General features: G+C 45.7%; 1 protein-coding gene across 1 annotated transcript in view; it reads right to left on the bottom strand.

The window, feature by feature from the left end:
- The window catches only part of ATP6V1G3 (ATPase H+ transporting V1 subunit G3), a 62,371-nt gene that overhangs the window by 7,748 nt on the left and 31,948 nt on the right, over nucleotides 1-22,675 (bottom strand). The window contains exon 2 of the mRNA XM_078659203.1: nucleotides 10,444-10,544. Coding sequence (XP_078515329.1) covers nucleotides 10,444-10,544 — 101 coding nt within the window. The remainder of the gene's footprint in view (nucleotides 1-10,443; nucleotides 10,545-22,675) is intronic.

The raw sequence follows: 22,675 nt of genomic DNA, 5'->3' as shown, positions 1-22,675 counted from the left end.
GGGGCTATTATAAGATGTTGTGATAATGGGAAACACACTGACATTGACATTGACTGTAACAACTCCATGTTTTATTAATTCAAGGCCAGCTATATAGCTCGTAATCCACACAAATGTGTAGAATATTGGCTTGATCATTATAAAAATTGTTAGAAAGCTTAGCATTCGGAGTGAAATCTGCGTTCAAATTCATTCAAAAAGCTTGATTCATACTTCAAAAGTAAGACCATAACAGTACATAGTAAAAACAGTAATTCATTCGATAAAATACAGTCCTTAAAGTTATAAACTATTTTACACCATACTTTAATCATAACATCACATTTCTAGGTTCTCCCAAACCCCATGATCCATGCCCTTCAAATTCCATATCATAACAGTAGCCAATGCACCATTAAAGCACAAGGCATATAAAAAATTCGATCTAATCATATACAACTCATAATGTATTTACAATGGATGAATAGTGAGTTAGAACAATAGGACAAAAACCTCATATAACGGGTCCGCTACGCTGTATTGGACCATCAAACGCTGAACCCTAGCCCTAGAGATTCCTCTCCTCTCCCCTATCCATACCATTTTCTAAACTTCAAAGATGCTACCAGAAAACAAGCAACAGCAAAAGATAATCGAACATCTGGAAGTAACTTAACAGGCTTAACAAGCACAAAATTCAGAGATTTCAACAGAAACCACAAAAAATAAATGGAATGGACGAAATCCATGTCCAAAAAATGATCACACGTGCAGACACCAGTCTGTTCATTCCCTTTATTAGGCTGGGGTAGAGCCAGCAGCAGATGAATTTGGTTGAACTGAAATTTGTTGAGGAGAAATTGGTGGTGCCTGTTATGTACATTCAAAATATAGGGTTCAATGGTATTCTCCCTTAACAACTGCGCATGGGCATGCACTGAGGATTTTTCAAGTTCCTGACCCTCTCTAATTACTTCCCGCCATAGTGGAAAACTCTTTAGAGTCCAGAGAATATCAGCCTTCATAAGGTTCATAGGTGAATCAAACAAAGCTTGTCTTCCCAGTTTAGTAAAAGTGTCCCTTATGTAGGATTACCATTTAATTGATCTCCAACACTGGAGCTTCATGCAGTCCTATTATCTCCCTATCAGGATGTATCCAAATAGAGAGCCACTTAAGCAGGGGGTGCAATGCAATGATATCCGAAAGATAGGGCCTACCCGACTCCTTGTGAACCATAAATGCAGAGGTGAATTCCAGAACAGTCATGAAATCTGTGCAATTTTGGAAGTAAAAGTCAAGCTTACCAAACAATTGATGGAGAGGATAAAAGTCAATGTTACATAGTGTTAGAAATTAGGTTTCAGGTTTGCAGAGTTAGGCATTCTGTCCAAGCAGGTACCACAATCCTAGTCAGGGTAAGTGTATTACACACTAAAAGTTTACTTGTGCTCACCCTTTGATAGCTTGGCATAGAGCAGTCAGGCTAAAGTAAAGAGGCAATGAATGTGTAAAGTATTTGTGCACACACTCATGGTAACACAGTGAAAACACTGCAAAAGTCCTCCACACCAGTTTAAAACAATAGCCAATATTTATCTGAGTAACACATGACTAAAAAAAAACAACCCAACATGCAGAAGTCAAATTATGAATTAGCAAGATTAAATGAAAATGCAGTGGTTAGAAGTCAAGAGCTCCAAATGGGGCTTTCTGGTCGCACTTGACTGGGGCAAATCTAAAAGTTCAGTCTGACCACGATGGAGCACAGACCGGATATAGGAGTCACGCAGATCCACTGACAGTACCGTGGATGTGTCAAAGCTCGGGGACGATGCTTTGAAAAATCGAGGAGACGCTTTGCTTTTGAAGGCGAACCGTTGGTTCCGAAGTCAGGTAATGTTGTTGATGCGTCAATGTCAAGAGCGTGCATCCTGTTAAGGTGTTGATGTTCATCTGCTGGACTGTAGGCAATGTGTTAGTGTGAAGCTGCTCAGGGCCAGGAATGTATTGGTGACGGTGTGTCGCAGATGTCAGTGATGCAGTGTTTGAGACTTCCTCAGCATTTGTGATTTAGAAGCGCTGCATTGGTAATTCAAGGCTGCATTGTAAGTCGAGGTTGTTGGTTCACGCAGTTGGTGAGTGGTGTCCGCGGCTGCGGTGTAGGCAGTGGCAATGTGTCGAGATTGCAGATAAATGCGCTGGTTCAGATCAAGGCTTTGGTGTTGAAGTGTTGGTTTCTTGGGTTGCAACACCAAACACTCACTTCCAAGGGCTCAGGATTGGATTAGGCACCACTTGGCAGAGCAGGACTCACAGTGGAGCCCAAAAGCTGGTAGCAAGACACAGGTGAAGTCTTTGATATCCCCGAGACTTCAGAAACAGGAGGCAAGCCCAACAAGCCATTGGAGAACCTTTAGAGGTGTGGGATGTAGAGAGTCGCGTCCAGTCCTCGCACTACCAGGCAAGAAGCAGCAGGCCAACACAGCAAAGCAAACAGCAAAGTGGCAGTCCCTCCTGGACGCACAATAGCTCTTCCTGTTAGAATGTCCTCAGTTCCAGAAGTGTTCTGAGTATATGGTGGCACGGTCCAGTACTTAGCTATAATGATCCACAGGACTCCGTGGTACAGATACAGGTGAGCTGCGCCGGCATTTAGCCCTGGCAACCTGACTTCTACTCTCTCCCCCCACCTAGCAGCCCCCCTCGGTGAAGTATAGCCTCTAACCACCGCGCCTGTCCTAAAAATGACAGACCACAAGGACTCTCCAGCCCGAGGACCCCGGATACAATGACCTACAGGACTCCGTGGCATAGGCTTAGGTGAGTCGTGCCGGCATGAAGCCCAGAAGTCCGTACTCCTGCCCTCTCTCGCCTCCTAAGCTAAACCCCAAATCCCTTGCCTGACCTGCTAACGGTGATCGAGCAGGATCGACCCAAACATAGGTAGTCCCGGGCTTTATCTCCCCACAGGTGTAATCCTGAAACAGCCAAGGTGAGCCGCCCCTCTCACTAAACCCAGGTGACTGCCCATTTCTCGCCACGTGCCCCGATCCTCCCGCACCCGGACTCGGAATCCTCCCCTGACTCCAAAATAGCGGACCCCCCGAAGTCAACTCGCCCGGTAGTGTCCGGTCACACTCTCACCAATTGGGAATCTTCGTACAAATTGATCAGCTTTTGCCAGCACCTCGTAAGCAAACCCGGCGCTCGTAGCTACTCATAGCAAAACAACCGACCAGCCCCTACAGGCAATATTTACACACTCACCATCCCTTCAACCATCTCCTCCGACTCATCCCACCACCCCCCCTTGCACTTGCACCCTTCCGCTCACATTACCGTCACGATGGCTCGTGACTCGCCTTCCCTCCCCACCAAAGTCCTAACTACCCACCTAAAACCCCACAGCCGGAACTCTTTCACCATCATCTTCCCCCCTCACCTCTCTACAAAAACGAGACGCATTTTCAAACATAAACTTATCTGCCAACACAAAGAAACCCTAATCACTCGGCTTCCAATAGTCCGATTAAGATGGACCTTATATTCCACACTGAGAGACTGAAAGACTGGATCTCCATGATCAGAACGCAACTGTATATCGCCAAAACCACATCCACTTCCCACAGTTGCAAACTAACCTCTATACTCCCTATGTGCTCTGCCGGAAGAGGGTACACAACCGTGACCATCTACACGAACGGCACGGTCCTCATTCAGGCTGATAATGAGAACCTTGAAGCTTTCGACTCCCTATTTCCCGCATTAAGATCAGCCCTCCCAACCCTACCGCACCCCGCCCCAATCCGCACCTCGCCCTCATCCACAACCAACAGAGAAGCCTTTGATCCTCCCTTCTGTGATACCGATACGGCCCTCTACGCTCCTCTTCTCCCCGCCGCATTCCAACGCATGCTTACAGCCAACCGGCCACAACAGAAAACTCTAACCACACCCTCAATTCCCCCTGCTAGCCACCCTACTTCCCACACCTACCGTATCCCTCTGCTTCTTACTGATAACGATACCCTGCCCCCTTATGGGATCCCTCCCCAGCAAATTCATAGATGCGACACGCCGTCAGGGACCCCCCTCCCCACGAGCCTCATCCCAACTCTCAGACACTCAAAGCCTTTCCCTGTCCCTTCCCCTCCCCTTCCTCCGACCTCTCCCTCGATCCCGAAAAAGGATAACCTGACTTGCTCCACCATCAAGCGACCTCAATTCCCCAACCTGAGCCACAACACCCTAGATGCCCCCATCTCCTCTCTCGATTCCGTGTCACAGCGTCTCGCGGCTCTTGAAAGCCAGAGAGACGTAATCTCCCTGGGCCTAACAGAAATCCTTTCTAACCTAGGTATAGCCCGCAAACCACCCTTGAAACCCCCTTCTGGGTCTCCCCACACGTCAACACAAACTGTCCCCCTGGGCCCACAGAAACCACTGGTACCCAGCTGCACGGTTCCCCCTACTGGGTCCCGGGATCATGTGCACTTAAGGCCTCAAAAACCGGAGCCCCCTTCCCTAGGACCAAGATCCATACTCTATCAGTTACAAATCACCCGACCTCAAGGCCCTCCAGAACAGAAGCACCTATGTCAGACAGTGAAGCAGTCTCACTAGCCGCTGCATACAACACTCCTGCCTTAGACTCTCCTAAATCCAAAATTCAAGTAATCATAGGACACCGGAAAGACCTTCCCTTCACCAAACCACTGAGACATCCTGTCCTCACCGCCATATCTAGGGCGACTAAAGATAGAACTACCAGCAATCAGGTGCCTTTCACCAACTGCTTACTAATCAACTGCAGATCGGCCTCACTTCCCACACATAACTAGTCGAGGCTATCCTCACTCATGATATTGACATTGCGTTCCTCATGGAGACCTGGTTGAATAAGCTATCTCCTCCCTGTCTAGACATGCTCGTACCACCTGGCTTCTCCCTCATCACCAAAGACAGGATAGATCAGCGAGGAGGAGGGGTTGCTATCATCCACAAGGATAGTTTGGGCATCTCGGAAACCACCTCTTTCGACTACGATTCTTTTGAATGTCTTTCTGCCATCATCAAGACCAAAGACAATGATTCTTTACTATGTCACCTGCTCTATCACCCCCCAGGCAGAAACAACACTTTCGGAGAACAACTATCCGACCTGATAGCACAAGGCGCACTTGGCGACTCCAATAACCTAATTCTTGGTGATCTGAATCTACGATGGAACGAGTCACACAATCCTCTAATGCAATAGCTATCCAGCCTCCTCGATGATAACAACCTTAAACAACACTGCACTGAGGAAACTCATTACAAAGGAGCCACATTGGATGCCATCATTTTGCAAAAGAACTCTATCACGGTCAACCACATACTTCCCGTCGACTGGTCAGACCACCACATGATCCTATTTCATATCAATCACCCCACTATCTCCTACCAACCTCCACATGACCCCCCAAAATGGATGAGAAACATCTCCCAAGTACCCCTGGATATCCTGGAAGCTCAGTTAAGCTCACTTCTCCCGGACAACAAAGCCCACCTCTCCACCAAAGATCTCACTGATCAGTACAATTCAGAGCTAGTGTCCATACTCGACAAACTAGCTCCACTAAAGCTCAAAAGAAGCAGAACCACTCCATCCAGAACATGGTTCAAAGATGACCTCATCACAGAAAGGAGAAACTTAGGAGCCAAAGAAAGAAAATGGAGAAATAACCCGACTGCCATCCTTCGTGACCAACTGAAATCAGCCCGTAGGAAGTACAACAACCACATCAAAAATAAGAAATCCAACTTCTTCCGCGAGGCACTAGACAAGGCCAAAAACAGACCGAAGGAACTCTACAGCATCATCAGACAACAAACCTCCAAGCCAGTGTCCTCATCTGCACAGGCGTCCAAAGAACTCTGCGACAACTTTGCACACTTCTTCAACGATAAGATCGCAAGAATTGAACTATCATTAGACATCAACGAATCACACCCCAAGAAGAGCAGCTCGGCTGTACTCCTTGCCCTCTCTCCTGGCTTTTTTCTCACCCCCTGGCTTAGCTTTCGCCCGTTCTAGAAACAGAGATAATCTCGCTGATCTCGACCTGCAAACCATCAGCTCATATCTCAGATCCCATTCCTCCCCTACTAATCAAGAAACTGAAGCACGCTTTTGCACCAATATGGGGCAAAATCATAAATAGCTCCTTAAAAAATGGAGTGGTTCCTGATTGCCTTAAAATGGGGCAAGTCACCCCCCTGCTGAAAAAACCCGGTCTAGACTCGACAGATCTGAACAACTTCAGACCTATATCTAACCTCCCCTTGCTCTCAAAAACACTTGAGCGCTGCGTTCTTCATCAACTGACACAACACCTGGACAACATCAGCCTCCTAGACCCCACCAGTCTGGCTTCAGAAAAGGCTGCCACACAGAAACGGCGATGCTGAACATCATAGATGACATCCATGGATCTCTAGACTCAGACAAATGCTGCCTCCTCATTCTCCTTGACCTCTCGGCAGCATTTGACACAGTTGACCACAAACTCCTCATCAAGGCTCTCCAAGAAAGAGCTGGCCGAGGCGAGGTAGTTCTCAAGTGGTTCTCCTCCTTTATACACAACCGCACGCAAATAATAAAAATCAAGAACTTCACCTCTGAAACCCAGCAAGTTAACAAGGGCGTCCCCCAAGGAGCGGTGCTCTCTCCACAGCTTTTTAACATCTATATGGAACCGCTATCCAAGTTACTCTGTAAAGCCAACATCCGCTTCGAACTCTACGCGGATGATACACAGATCTATCTGGAAACCTCCTCTCTCACTGACATCCAAAGACTAAATGATGTCCTGAAAGATGTTCAAGAATGGCTAACAAGCAACCATCTGAAACTAAATCCAGACATGACCGAGACACTTCTCATCTCGAACAAGGAGGACAACCCTCAAATCACTGAATGGCTAAAGGCAATCGATGCGCTCAAAGGAAATCTTACTCTAGCAGACTCTGTTAAATCTCTTGGCATCACCCTGGACCCTTATCTAAACATGATGAAGCACATTAAGAGCTCTGCCAAAAGTGCATTCTTTAACCTCAGACTTTTGAACAAAATCAAACCATACATTCTTAACAAGGATCTCAAACTGGCCACTCAATCCCTGGTACTGCCAAGACAGGACTATGGGAACGCAATCCTAACAGGTATTCCTAAATCGCACTTGGCACCGATCAAAACAACATTACATGCGGCAGCCAGAATGACCACCGGCATCAAAAAATCTGATCACATCCTTCCGGCACTCAAAGAACACAAATGGCTACCAGTAGAAATGCGAAGTAACTTCAGAACGGCCTGCCTAACCCACAAAGCCCTCCATACCGGCAAACCCGAATACTTGGCAAAAAACTCAAAAAAGCTGGCCAAGCCAGGAATCTGGGAAGCTCTAACGCACTCCTGCACATCCTACCTAAAACCAGAAAGAAAAGAACAGCGGACTGCTCTTTCACGAGAAACGCCCCTAAAATTTGGAACTCCATCCATACGCACATCAGAACTTTACCGTCCTTTGTGGAATTCAAAAGCAAACTCAAATCCTTGTTCCTCATCCGTTCCCTTGGTTGTGGATAACACGGAACAGACTGCAACACCTGAACTTTGTGCCCGCATTGAACCCTGAAACCAAAGAATCTCTGCAGTACAATTTTGCAGCTCTTACTGTGACACTCGTTGATTGTCAAAACCTTTCATATGTCATGCCTCTGTTCATTATATGCTATTCTCTTACTGTAAAGCACTCTGTTACCTCAGGGTCTTGACAGCGCTCTAGAAAACTTCTAAAATAAAAAAATTAATGAATATATACCCATGTTAACCTTTGAAGTCTGGAGAATTCAAAGAAAGTTCTTTGTAGTGCCCAAGACCCTGCCCTTTCCCACCCTGACTCCAGACTCACTACAGGGGGTTATGCAACCCTTTGTGTGGGAACAGGCAGAGCCCTATTCTGGTGCAAGTTTCAGCTGCTACCTCTCACTCTAGCTCAGGAAGTTCCATCAGTCTGGTGATGGGCCATCAGGATGTGAGTGGCACATCTCAGCTCCCTTTGTGTGTCGCTGTCTAGAGGAAATGCACAAAGTTCAGTTGTCACCCAAACTAGATGTGTATTCCAGAGACAGGCAGAGGTACAGAATGGTTAAAGTAAGATAATGTCAACTCACTAAAAGTGGCATTTTCAGACTTGCACTTTATAAACCAACTTCAGTAAAAGATGTGTTTTTTAATTGTGAGTCCAAAGACACCAAACGTATTCTTCCTATCTTTCCCCAATTGCAAGTTACACTTGTAAACTGTTACAAGGCAGCCACATTGCTAACCTATGGAAGAGATAGGCCTTGCTGCAATAAAAACAAATTTAAGAGTAGTTCACTACCAGGACATATAAAACTGAAAAGTTCATGTCCTACTTTTTAAGTACACTGCACCCTGCTTATGGGAAAAGTAGGTTTACTCGTCAGGTCGACATGGTAGTTTAAAACTGAATGCACAGGCTCTGCAGCGACAGGCTTGAGACATGTTTGAAGGGATACTCGGGTGGATTGCGCAATCAGTGCTGCCGGGCCCACTACTAAAATTTGATTTACAGGCCCTGGGCTCAAGTAGTGCACCGTACTAGGAAATTTTTAAGAGAGACAACATTCTGCTATATTGTTGTGGTACTGGATTTGGCTTCTAGGCTGATAGAAGGGTGACCGTTGAGTACATATGTGATTGAATTGCTCTCATAGGGGATATAATATTTCAGTCTTTGTAATTTAGACTATTCCAGCCCCCAAAGCTATAAGAATGGATTGGGCAGGAGGCATTAGTTGCTGTTAATGTATATTGAATTAATAAACAACTGTTGTTATGTTCATCGCTAAATTACACAAACTGTGCCACCACGTGGCAGAGCTCTTAAGTGCATGTGTTACCAATTAAGTGCCGGTGCCGAGCACCGTAAACCACCAAGTCAAATTAAGCACTGTTTTCACCCAGATAAGGGCTCATCAGCCAGCTGTTACTGCCATAGACATTCCAAAGCCTGGGGATAAGAAAGCAGTGGATATGAACAGCAGCTGTCAAGTCCATAACACCTCCTATGATTCCCTGGCAACATGAAAATTCACAACTTTGGGGCATATTTACAAGCCCCTATTGCCACCTCAACATCACTTTTCACACCGTTGTTATGGCGCTAGGGGCTTTGCCTTATTTACAAGGCAGTGATAAGCCATTTAATGTGCCTTAATGCTGCCTTGTAAATAAGGCACCCATTCACGCTATACTTAGCATCAAAGGGGAGGGCAATGGGTGTTGCCTGGGCGTTCCACCGCAACAGGCATTGATTTTGACACTGCCTCATATTTACAAGGGTGGCGTAAATATGAGGCAGCGCCAAAATTAAGACCAGAGAAAACCTGGTCTAACCCTAGCGCAATTAGGAGAAAAGTTTAATTTCTACTTGTTTTTGCTGTTTCCATATGTACTACGTTGCGCAGCACACATGGAAACCGCAAAATGCCATTGATTCTGTATTTGCAAGAAGGTGTCCCTTCCTGCACATAAACAATCATTTAAAAAATTACGTTTTGCAACTTCTATGTGTACTGCATTAAACAGCAAACATAGAAGTTACATAACACCATTTAAAGATTGTTTCTGTGCAGGAAGGGACACCTTCATACACATGAACAATCTTCCCCCAGTTGGAGCTAGGCAACTAAATTTAGTGCTAGCGCAAGGGGAAACGCAGGGCCGCACTATATTGTAAATATGGTGTAGCCCTGTGTTTCAGAAATGGCGGAGCGCGGCCTTAAGCCAAGGAGGCCAATGTCGCGCTCCACCAATTCTATCGTAATTATGCCCCTCTGTTTCTTACATTTCCTTGGTCTCCTCCCATAAATTATTTCTGGTTCTTACCAATTGTTAAACCAGTAACTTATCAGAATATCATAACTTTTAGCAAACATCATACTAGGATAGTTCTTCACCGCTCAGGTCATGAAGGTGCTCTACCTCTGGTGCCATTAATGTAACTTCATGCAGCAGAATTTGTCCTCTCTGGTATAGCTATGTGCAGTTCCTGGTGAAGCTCTCAATTTTGGAAGAAACCGAAAGCTGAGTCATAATTTTGAGAATAAATTGTCCTGTCTCTACTCATACACTATTTCCCATCATGGAAGAATGTTAGAGCATGTAACATTTCTTATTTTATTCAAACATTATTAAACTAATTTAGGGATCTCAGTGATATATTATTTGCTAGGCTTTTGGAATACTGCTTTGTTTTATTTAAGTTGACATTCTTGCTTGCAGAACGTGCTGTAGTGGACCAGCATCCAGGTTAAATTTACAGGGGAGTGAAAGTTGAAGGGCATTGTGTTTGCACCCAGTATCACTATGAGTAACTCTGCCCCACTTACAGTTGACTGAATTCGCCTGAATTCATTCTCACGCTGCAGTTTGTACTGGTCGATCTCTGCTATGGCTTCTTCTTTAGCTTGTCTCAGCCTCTTCCCTTTTCCTAAACAGAGAAAAAAGGCAAAGTATAATATATTTTATTCTTACTATGTAATCATTTAAACACACGAGGTGGGTAATAGTGGTACAATGTCAAATTATAATACTTTAAATATTCAAATGTATGATATTTTTGTGAGGGAACATATATCCCTGAATATCTCTGAGGCAAACCCATGTTCAACCCATGATTCCCTGTCTGCCACGAAAGCGCTGCGCGATCAAATGATCCATCACTGAAAACCTGGAGGTAACACAGAATCAGTTTCCCACCTGTGTGTTGGACATCTGGAAATGGATGAACTATAGTGCTTTTTTAAGGGGGAAAAGACAGAAATTCAGTTTTATGGCACAGATAATTCTAAAGGGGGTTCCAATTGGTGTCCAGAGGTTTTTGGAACCTTACAATCTCCAGTCACCTGTGCCAGAAAGTTGGGGGTACTCTTTGATTCTGACATGTCTTTTGCCACCCACATTATCACACTAGCCTCAAAATGGTTCATGATGCTGTGAGCCATCTAAAAAATACTTCCTTATCTGCCCATTTTGGACTGGAAAACTACTATATTGATATTTATCACCTCAGGCCTTGACTCAGTGGAGCAACGAAACTTGAGGGGGGGGGGCCTGCAAAGTACATGGCGGGGTCCCCTTTCTGACTCAGTCAGGAGCTCCAAGGTCAGGGTACTGTGCTGAGTGGGCCCCTTGCAGCTTGGGCCCCACGGTCCACAGGGGCTGTGGGGGCCTTCACGACACCACTGCCTTTGACTATGCAAACGTGTACTTGGGATTGCCTTCTTTTCTCCTGAATAGACTTCAGACCATTCAAAATGCCACTGCCTGTGTTATTTTGAACCTATTCCACAAGACGTCTGTGAAATCTGTTCTTCCTGACTATCACTGGCAACTCATTAGGCAAAAATGTGCATTTAAGGCTCTTTCCCTGGCTTTTAAGGCCTTGGCATGGGTCAGTCCTAGATATCTTTCAATGAAGATCTGTTTGTATTTGCCGACACACAATATTCGCTCTGCCAGGACCAGACTTTTACAAGTTTCAAAATTCAGATACTTGGTAAGGGCGGATGCTCACTTTCCTTCACACAGCCAAGTTATGGAATTCTTTGCCCTTAAAGTTGTGATTGAACACAAACTTTTTGTATTCAGTAAGTCTCTCAACACCTTGCTGTTTCAACAGTTGTGAAATGTTTCTACATGTAGGCTCAGCACCAGGACATCCCTGTTGGGGTACCAGTGCGCTCTACAAATATGATTTATTCATTCATTCACACAGATCTATATTTTCAGTTGTAAAGTAATTCTTCAAACAGAAACATAGAAACGATATTTTCTCATTTTCGTTTAACGCAATTTGGTATTTTCACTTACAAAAAACATTTAGTAAACACTTTGTGCCTCATTTATGAGGTTTTGGCGGAGGGCAGCGCTGCAAGGAATCTCGCAGCGCTGCCCCTTGTCAAAAGAAAAGGACGGGAATGCGCATTCTCTATAAGCTATGGTACATTCCTGCTTTTTTCCCCTGCGTTGGCTCTCAATGGACTGCCAAGGGACAACACAGGCACCCTTGCACCATGGTGTAAGGGTGCCTGCGTTGCGAGGCTGATTGATTTTGTGCAAGAAGGAACAACTTCCTGCATAAAATCAATCAATTCAGGCGATTTCCTCTTTCTATGGGGTCGATTCCGATTCGGGAAAAAAACGTCCGTACGATTTGTATCCGGAGCCCTCTCGGTACGAATCGTACCCGTCCGTCTGAGTCGCGAAGTACCGTCCGTATTCTGTGAATCCGTCCGAATCGTCGCGATCCGTACATATTGCAAGGCTCAAACCGTGAACCGTATGACTCATACACATACCGTACGACTCGTACACATGCCGTACCACCGGATGAGTACGATCCGGACCGGGGTATGAGGACGCGATTCGTACGGTCCACGTCAGGTAAGGGCGAGTCGTACGGAAAAGCACACAAACACATACACACCGTACGGACCGTACCCCCCATGATCGCAGGGGTACGCACCGTACCCCTGCGATCATGGGGTGTACGACCCGTACCCCCATTGTATGATGGGTGTACGAGCCGTACCCCCATTGCACGATGGGTGTACGAGCCGTACCCCATGTATGATGGGTGTACGAGCCATACCCCCATTGTACGATGGGGGTACGGCTCGTACACCCATCGTACATGGGGTACGGCTCGTACACCCATCGTACAATGGGGGTATGGCTCGTACACCCATCGTACATGGGGTATGGCTCGTACACCCATCGTACAATGGGGGTACAGCTCGTACACCCATCGTTCATGGGGTACGGCTCGTACACCCATCGTACATGGGGTACAGCTCGTACACCCATTGTACAATGGGGGTACGGCTCGTACACCCATCGTAAAATGGGGGTATGGCTCGTACACCCATTGTACAATGGGGGTATGGCTCGTACACCCCATGATCGCAGGGGTATGGTGCGTACCCCTGCGATCATGGGGGGTACGCACCGTACCCGGGGGGGGGCGTTCCGTACTTGTTTCGGCATGAACTCTGCTTTTACGGCTGTTTTCAGCTCCCATAGAAAAAGGGTCATACGGTGCGTACCCGACACGTAACGTACTTGCTGGGTCGTAAAAACCAGCCGCGAACCGTACAGATGTCGCGTACAGCAGTTTCCGAGGGAGAATCGTACGGAGATTAGAGTCGTACGGTGTCTTGTACGACTCGTATGAAGTACGGCTCCTGGTACGAATCGTACTTCGTCGTACGGACGGGGGACGTTGCAGGGTACGATTCGTATGGGAAAAACACTCCGAACGGCTATTCGGAGCGGTTTTTCCCGAATCGGAATCGACCCCTATGTGTGCTGCAGAAAGCAGTACACATAGAAAAAGGAAACAAGCATTTGCAATGCCATAGGTCTCGCATTAATTAAGTTTGAGCTATTGGCATTGCTAAATATTGCAACACCAATTGCAACAAAGGTCTATAAATTGTAGGCCAAACAAATGTGTATTTATTTTTGTAGCAATGGTGGCATGCTGCACTTTAGATGAATATGTTTAAAAGTAAAGTACGCCATACAGCGATTGCTACAATAGTTAATCGTGGCTGTGTTAACAATTGATGTGTGCACTGATGGCTGGTGCTGTGTGTGCCTGTAGAAATTGTGCACTGACGTCTGGTGGTGTGTACCTGGTGGAAGTGTGCACTGATGGTTGGTGGTGTTTGTGCCCGGTGTAAGCGTGCACAGACGGCTGGTGGTGTTTGTGCCCGGTGAAAGCATGCACTGACGGCTGGTGGTGTTTGTGCCCGGTTAAAGCGTGCACTGATGACAGATGGTGTCTGGGCCTGGTAAAAGTGTGCACTGACGGTGTGGTTGTGTGTGTGGTTGTATGTGTGGTTGTTGTTGTGTGTGGTTGTGGCTGTGTGTGTGGTTGTGTGTGTGGTTGTGTGTGTGTGGTTGTGTGTGGTTGTGTGTGTGTGGTTGTGTGTGTGCGGCCGTGTGTGTGGTTGTGTATGTACGGTTGTATGTGTGTGGTCGTGTGTTTGTGTGTGGTTGTGTGTGTGTGGTTGTGTGTGTGGTTGTGTTTGTGGTTGTGTATATGGTTGTGTGTGTGGTTGTGGGTGTGTGGTTGTGTGTGTGGTGTGTGTGTGGTTGAGTGTGTGTGGTTGTGTGTGTGGTTGTGTGTGTGGTTGTGTGTGTGGTTGGGTGTGTGGTTGGGTGTGGTTGTGTGTGTTTATGTGTGTGGTTGTGTGTGTTCGTGGTTGTGTGTGTGGTTGTGTGTGTGTGTGGTTGTGTGTGGGTGTGTGTGTGGTTGTGTGTGTGTGTGGTTGTGTGTGTGGTTGTGAGTGTAGTTGTGTGTCGTTGTGAGTGAGGTTGTGTGTGTGGCTGTGTGTGTGGTTGTGTGTGGTTGTGTGTGCTGTTGTGTGTGTGTGGTTGTGTGGTTTTGTGTGTGTGGTTGTGTGTGGATGTGTGTGTGGTTGTGTGTGTGGTTGTGTGTGTGGTTGTGTGTATGTGTGGTTGTGTGTGTGTGGTTGTGTGTGCAGTTGTGTGTGCGGTTGTATGTGTGTGTGGTTGTATTTGTAGTTGTGTGTGTGGTTGTGTGTATGGGTGTGTGTGTGGTTGTGTGTGTGGTTGTGTGTGTGTGGTTGTATGTGTGGTTGTGTGTGTGGTTGTGTGTGTGGGTGTGTGTGTGTTAGTGGTTTTGTGTGGGTGTGTGTGTGTGGGCGTGGTTGTGTGTTGTGTGTGTGGTTGTGTATGTGTGTGGTTGTGTGTGTGTGTGGTTATGTGTGTGGTTGTGTGTGTGTTTGTGGTGGTGTGTGTGTGGTTGTGTGTGTGTGTTTGTGTGTGTGTCTGTGGGGTTGTGTGTGTGGTTGTGTGTGTGTGGTTGTGATTGTGTGTGTGTGGTTGAGGTTGTGTGTGTGGATGAGGTTGTGTGTGTGGTTGTGTGTTTGGTTGTGTGTGTGGTTGTGTGGTTGTGGTTGTGGTTGTGTGTGTGGTTGTGTGTGGTTGTGTGTGTGGTTGTGTGGTTGTGGTTGTGTGTGTGGTTGTGTGGTTGTGTGTGTGGTTGTGTGTGTGTGGTTATGTGTGCGGTTGTGTGTGTGGTTGCGTTTGGTTGTGTGTGTGGCTGTGTGTGTAGTTGTGTGTGTGTGGTTGTGTGTGTGCTTGTAGGTGTGTGTGTTTGACTGAGTCTGGTTCTGTGCGTGTGTGGTTGTGTGTGTGTTTGGTTGTGTGTGTGATTGTGTGTGTGGTTGTGTGTGGTTGTGTGGTTGTGTGTGTGGTTGTGTTTGTGTGGTTGTGTGTGTGTGGTTGTATGTGGTTGTGTGTGTGTAGTTGTGTGTGGTTGTTGTGTGTGGCTGTGGCTGTGTGTGTGTGGTTGTGTGTGTGTGGTTGTGTGTGTGTGGTTGTGTGTGTGTGGTTGTGCGTGTGGTTGTGTGTGTGGTTGTGGTTGTGTGTGTGTGTGGTTGTTTGTGTGATTGTGGTTGTGTGTGTGACAGTAATACTAAAAGCATCTCAAAATAAAGGAACACAAACATCGAGTTTGTGGAAAGAGAAAGCACATTGTAAGTCAAACGGGCACAGCAAAGCATTAACACAACAACATGTTCTTTGATGTTCTTTAAACGAGAACATCAAAGGGGTGCTGCTAAAGTGATCGCGGGCAAAAGTGACACATGTTCTTTGATGTTTGATGTTTGATGTTCTTTGAACGAGAACATAAAAGGGGCGCTGCTAAAGTGATCTCAGGCGAAAGTGATCTTGGGCGCTTAATGAGTATGACAAGGTTTGCCATTTGGCGTCTCGGCTCCTAAGCGCGCGCCCGTGCACATGCACTGTAGCTCTAAGCTGGCCAGGCTGGCCATTGTAGCATTTTTTGAGCCTTCACTAAATGTCTCACCAGCCCAGCGCATGCGCTGGGTCAGGCAAGACCTAAAAAGGAAAAACCAAAACAATTCTCCTTGCTGCGCCTCCCTAAAACCACCCCTGCGGTGGCATTAGATCCTGACGCATTCCCAGGTTTACGATGCCTTATAAATCTGGAAATGCTTCAGGTCCCATGGAACGCCCCTTTCACGCAGTGTTCTGCCTGAAAGGGCCACATAGTTAAAAGGCCATAAAAAGCCACGTAACGTGGCTTTACTTTGCCTTGTAAATATGCCACATTGAGCCACCGGAACGTCAAAAAAGTGACGGTCAGTGGCCTCATAAATGAGGCCCTTGATTTGAGTTGTGACATATATTCTTGCACATTACTCTTTGAATAAATAGTCTACTGAGTCTCATTGTGTGAAGATCTGCCATTATGTGAAACCCAGAACCTTGTTCTGCATGTTGAGTGCATGTATATGCGCTGAGTGTGAACCGTATGTATGGCCGCAGGACTCTGTATGTAGTGTTAGTCTGAATGCTGGGGCCACTGGGATCCATTTTGGATGGCCCTGGTTTGGCAAAAAAAGGAGGATGAGAAGAGCTGTTCCAGACAGTGGAAGTGTATCGCCTGCATTTCTATGGTTGGAGGGCACACAAAAACTGAAATGAAGGGGACGGAGACAGAGGTTTGCCTTAGAAATTAATTGCAGGCGCAGTTAGCAAAGGGCTACTTATCAGTTCTTCCTGAGCACTGCCACTGATAGATGAAAAAGGTGAGCTATGGAACTGCAGTTTCTGTCATTCAGGGTTGTTTTTGTCTGTATCTGATTACTGATTCAGGAAGGCTGATGACAGTCAACTGTTTTGGATACTCCTACTTGGCGCTACCCCATTTCTTTCTGCTGTGGTAACCATCACTTGGCACAAAGGCTGTTTGAGGAGCAGCATGAAAATTACATTTGAAAAAGAACTGATTCAAAACAGTTCTGTAGCCTTAGATGGTGAATTTACATCCCCTGTATGGAAAATGTATATCAAAGTGGGATCCAAACTAACCGCTTTATTCCAGTCCTAAGCCCTTTTTGGCCAAGCAAGGGAGTGTGCCACAGACTCCTCGAATGGCTGCTGTGCTACCAGGACTGAATTCTGCATGACAGCTAGTCTCACTGAGGTGAGAGTGAGGTGACATCAGTTGAAACCTGCCTTTTCTGCTGGAGAGGTTGAAGGTTAGCCTAAACTTCCTACAGGTGAACCTGCCTGTGAGAGAGAGAAGGAGTGTATGGCCCTTTAGAAGGAAAGACTGTCCAGGAGGAGAAGCCCAGCATGTTCCCAGTTGAAGAGAAGAAAGCTAGCCCCAGAGGGCAAAGCCAAGAGTGACTCATGTAGCCAAGAAGTCTCCCCAGCAGTGGCGGCTCCTGGAGGGTGGGCGGGAGGGGTAGGGGCAGGGTGGGGGTAGTAAACTCCGGAATGCCGCTGAATGGAGTTGAGTAAATAAATAAATAAATACAACAAATAACAATGCGTGCTTCATCACTGATTTGGCGTTGCAGCGCACGCACGCCCGCCCCGCCTCACCACCCCGCAGCACTCCCTCGAGGAGCTGCCACTGCCCCCCAGTCTCTCTGCTTGGTTCACCTGTAAATTGCATTTTATCTTTTAAAGATCAAGTACCACGTTTCACCCGATAATCCACGGAGTCCTTAAAAACTGGTGCTTCCACTGCTGACATAGCAGAAAGTGAAGCTGCATAGCTGCTGAAGTGGGGAGCCCTGATGAGCCCAGAGGCCACTACTGATGAAGTCGAGTGTTCCTATGCAGACTTGCATCACTGTTTTCATCCACAAACACTGTCCTGAAGTAAGGCTGCCAATGTGGCCACCACAGGAGAGGATCACCTCAAATTGACCTCTAAAAGAACAATGATTATGGCATTTAAACAGGCTTTAGTCCGCACCTGGGACAAAAGATTAGCGTTCGTAGACACGCGTCCCACGTATACTTGAAACTGTTTGACAGATTGTTAAAAAATATTGGAGCATATTAACAAAGGTAAATAAAAAATAACAACCATCACCTAAGTGAAGGCCAGACCTATTGGCTTTGCCAATATTTGCTGGTTAAGTGATCACATTACTTTATTGAGAACACTTAATGTACACATAGGTAAAACAGTGTTATTACACACATAACAAATCTATCCCTCAGTTAGTCTAAACAAGTGGGAGGGAGTGCAACATGCAGTGTATGAAAGTATACAGATAAAGCAGAAAGGCAAGCTACATACATGTTGCTAACAAATAGACAAACCATATGCCTTAATTGTATTTTAAATATTTAAATAAATGTAAAGAAACCTGGAAGAAGAAGGAAAGGGGCTAAAGTAGAGATGATCGAGAACTTTAGGACAGAGGAATTATCTGCACTAGGGAAATATAGGGACTGTATTGTATGCATGATGGAAATGAATGTAGAAACAATGACACAATTTTACAAGCTGAGGGGGCAATACAGCATACAACATTAGTTGACAGAGGTATTGGGAATCTTGCCATTGCGTGCTTATTTCAGTAAATGACCCATCTATCTGGTGTCTTTCTTTGATTGGCCTAGACTGAACTTTCTGTATAACATTGGAAAATATGGGGCATCTTTAGATCTTTTGACTATTTGTGCTGTTGTCCTTTCTCTTAATAGTTTTATCCTTAAATCACAACAGTAAACTTCCAAATCATCTCCTACTTCTAAAATTAGATCCCGTTATTGATACAATGGGCTAGAATCATGGGCAGGGGAATATTCTTACCTAAATATTGTTTACAAAAATATCACTCCATTGGAGTAGATATTGTATCATTAACATAGGGACCATATTGTTGTAAATGCTATTTAAGACACTATAGTTTTGTAAGACGATATTTAGGCCACAATATTCTGCCACCCTACCGCCATTTGTTCAGATATATTGATTATTTCAATTGATCAGTTTTATAGTGTCCAAGTGAATCACCCCAGGGGCAAACGTTGATCCTTTACTAGTTGTGCTAAAGGGACTTGAGCTGCACTTCAGATACGAGGTCCAAACAGATGGAAATATATCAAGGATTGCTAGTGTTCTTACTTAGAAAACACTTGTTTCTAGGTGCTGCCAAGACTACATTTGCATTTGTTTTATTTCCATTTTTGCAAGGGCACAGATGAGATAAAAGGATGCAATGACATATTACCCAGAGGAACGTCATTTTGGCCATCCCAACATATTCAAGAATTCCCATCTGTTCATTTTTTGTTGGCCAGGTGTACAGAAAGAATGTCCGTGGAAATTTGCTCTCCCTTAGTTAATTCCAATTGTGTCATTAAATGCATATTTGTTACTATGTCGATTCATGAGTTTCTTTTTGCAGAGTGTGCTGGTGTTTCTGATCATTTTACATTATATAACATAGAGCACTTAATTCTAAAAACAGAGTGGCAGGAAATCATGTAAAGCTGTTCTGCAAATGACATTTCCAAGCAACATAGATTGAAGTTCCCTAGTAAACTGTTGGTAGCCAGGGTCTACTTACATTGTGCTAATTTAACCCTTAAGAGAATTTTAAGCATCACATTCTTCGTAAAGGTGAAAGCTGAAATTTGAAATTTTATTTATTTGCTTTCTGTCACTAACTTTTCCCACCGTCAGACAGTACAACAATTAACACATACAATAAAACAATTCAAAAACTTTACAACATAGGATAACTTTAGGAGGTACATAACGTTGTTCCATGCTCCTATGCAATTAAAGTGCAACATAGTATCTTTATATATATAGCATGTATAATTTATGGCTAATTTATTTCTTCACTGGAGGCACACATTTCTCTTTTCCAAGCGTTATGCCCCCACCAGTATGTTTTCCTTTGTTTGCTAGTTCTCTAACAAATATCATGGCAACTCGCTAGTTATGACATCAAAGTTATCACAAAGTAGGTAGAACATAACTTCCTACTCTTCCTTGAGTGACTCTTTGCGAACAATCCACCCGATTGTCTTTTTAGGTCTCACCTAGCGAATGCAGCGCATGCGCTGCATTCCCTTGGCGAAACTATTGTTGTGGCTTTTGCTAGCAAAGAGAGACAAACCATGTGCGCGCACGGACAGGCGATGTGTACGCGCATGGCGTCTCCTCTCTGGCGTCTCCTCTGAATGGGGACATCTCCTGTACCTCAGTGAATACAGCGCGTGCATGGTGCGCTTTCACTTTCCCTCCCTCCCTCCCTCCCTCCTAGTTAGATTCAGTGTTGCTGCAGCCTGGGACCACAGCTATTCCGAGGGGGGGCTGGTGGTGTTGAGCGCACAGAGGAGGTCTGAGGTGTTTGTGTGATACTATTACGTCACAGTGTTTAAGGTGCTTATGAAAAGGTGGGGGAGATTTAAGGCGTTTTAATGTGTACGGCGGAATGGAGTGAGCAGCGTAATCTTCTTACCGGGCGGGAGTGGATCGGATTTCAGCCCAGACTCAAGAAGTGAAGAATTAATCTGCAACGAAAGTAAATGGAAACTACAGGGGGACAGTGGGGCCGTCTGTTGTGCCATGTTATGTTTTGGTATGTTACGTTAGGTTGTGCCTTTGCTCCTGCTGTTGTGTATTACTTGTTTTTTATTCCTATACGAGTGCTTTTTACGAGCGCTGCTTATGCCATGCAGCACTGCTGTATGCCGCCTTCCTAAACCACAATGCTAAACCCCCTTATTTTCAAAATGGCCACTTGCAGACACAGTGGTGTTTAAATAATTATTTGCTTGGAAAACGAATTTAGACTTCTTGTCATTGCAATTTTTGACGTGCTTCAAAAAGCATGTGTATGCTCCAATGAAGTGTGTACTCAGAAGTACCCCATGGCACAATTAGGCACCAACTTAAGTGATTTCCGATCATCGTGCACTAAGTAGTCCCCCACCAAACCCCACCCCCACCCCCGGGCCAATGCAGGCACCTACTTCTGTGCTTAGTGTGAAGGTATGACTGGCGGACTACTCTAAAAAAAGAAGTGAACAGGGGTGACGGAAAGTACGTTTTTTTTTTACTTTTATTTAGTAGTTTCTGTTTCAATTTAGATCTTATCTTACCAAGTTAATCATGCAAAATCTCATATTTTGCAAGCGCTCTCTCCCTTCCATCTCGGTTTTGCTCGCAGGCACACTCTACACACAGCTCTGCTGCTTCTCTCCAGACCTCGGATCCATGGCCACCCGGAGCCTACTCCCACCATAGTTTGCTGCAAGCCCCTGCCGAAGGAGTCAAGGCGCACACTGGGTGCTCCTACTTTCAGTACCATGCCCACCTCCAGAGGCAGTTCTGCACCACCAGCTCCAATATTATAATACGCTTCCAAGGGTCACTGCCATAGTGAAAGGCAGTCTGGGCTCCATGTTACGCACATTCAAACGTTCCGTTCACCTGTGTGTGCCACTACATTTTTTGTATTGGTTGCTTGTGTGAGTGTGTGTGTGGGGGAGGATGTAGCTTGCACTGGTGCTACATGTTCTGTACCTGCAGGTGAGTGTGTGCACTTGTGCTACATTTTCTATGTTGGCTACTTGTGTGTGTGTGTGTGTGTGGGGAGGGCTAGCTTGCACTGGTGCTACATGTTCTTTACCCGCAGGTGAGTGTGTGCACTTGTGCTACATTTTCTGCATTGGCTGCTTGTGTGAGTGTGTGTGGGTGCGGGTTCGCAGTGGTGCTACATGCTCTGTACCATCTGGTGAGAGCGTTCACAAGTGCAAAATGTTCTGTAGCCGTACTGTGTTTAGGAGGCTTCTACATGTTTGTACCAGTTTTGTGTTGGGATGAGCGTGCACAAGTGCTAGAAGTTCTGTTACCTTGTGTTTGTGCGTGTGCAGGTGTAAGCTTGTACTAGTGATGCATGTTTGGTACATGTTCTGCAACAGTGCATCCACCCGGAGCCTACTCCCACCATGATTCACTGCAAGCCCCTGTCGGAGGAGTCAAGGCGTGGACTGGGGGCCCCTACTTTCGGTGCCGTGCCCACCTTCAGAGGCAGTTCTGCACACTCTGCACCCCCAGCTGCAAGCCCCTGTGAGAGGAGTGAATGTGTGGTCCGGAGCCCCTGCTTCCAGTGCTGTGCCCACCTCCAGGGTCAGGTCTGCACACTCTGCACCCCCAGGTCCAGGCATTTCACGCCCAGCCCTAGCACAGCAATCTTTACTCTCATACTAATCTTTTGGGTTATCTATTCAAAATGACTCTTATCAAAATAAAGCCGGCACAGTCTCTACTGTACTACCCTATATGTGACTACATTCTGGCGCCAGTTTCAGACAAGGGTGAGAGGGTCATGTTTTGGTTGACTTAATTAGCATGCACCTCTTTACAGATGCTGCTATTTATCTCACAGCATTTTGGCCACTTTGGGAGTCTGTGTACCTTTATTAATTATTTCCAAACACACTGTTAATCGTCTCTATGGGCCTTATCTTACATAGTTTAAATTTAGTGCGGGTTCCTTTCTTAAATCTGCCCGTAATTCTTTTCCCTCTGCCTGTACACCACACAATGTGGAGTTACAGATATGGTCTTAACATTACATACTCTATTTCACAGAGCTGTAAGCCAATGCCATAACTCTAACATTTATTTATTTTATTTATTTTGAAAGTTTTTGGTTCTCTAGCTTCTTGCTACACAGTTCTGGTTATTACCCCAAATCCTTGTGCTTTAGGGAAATTGCTAGTGCCATATTG

This window comes from Lissotriton helveticus, chromosome 1_1, assembly GCF_964261635.1.
Source record: "Lissotriton helveticus chromosome 1_1, aLisHel1.1, whole genome shotgun sequence".
In the NCBI taxonomy this organism is placed as follows: domain Eukaryota; kingdom Metazoa; phylum Chordata; class Amphibia; order Caudata; family Salamandridae; genus Lissotriton; species Lissotriton helveticus.
Note: the sequence above shows the minus strand (reverse complement) of the source record. Positions and strands in the feature narration are given on the sequence as shown.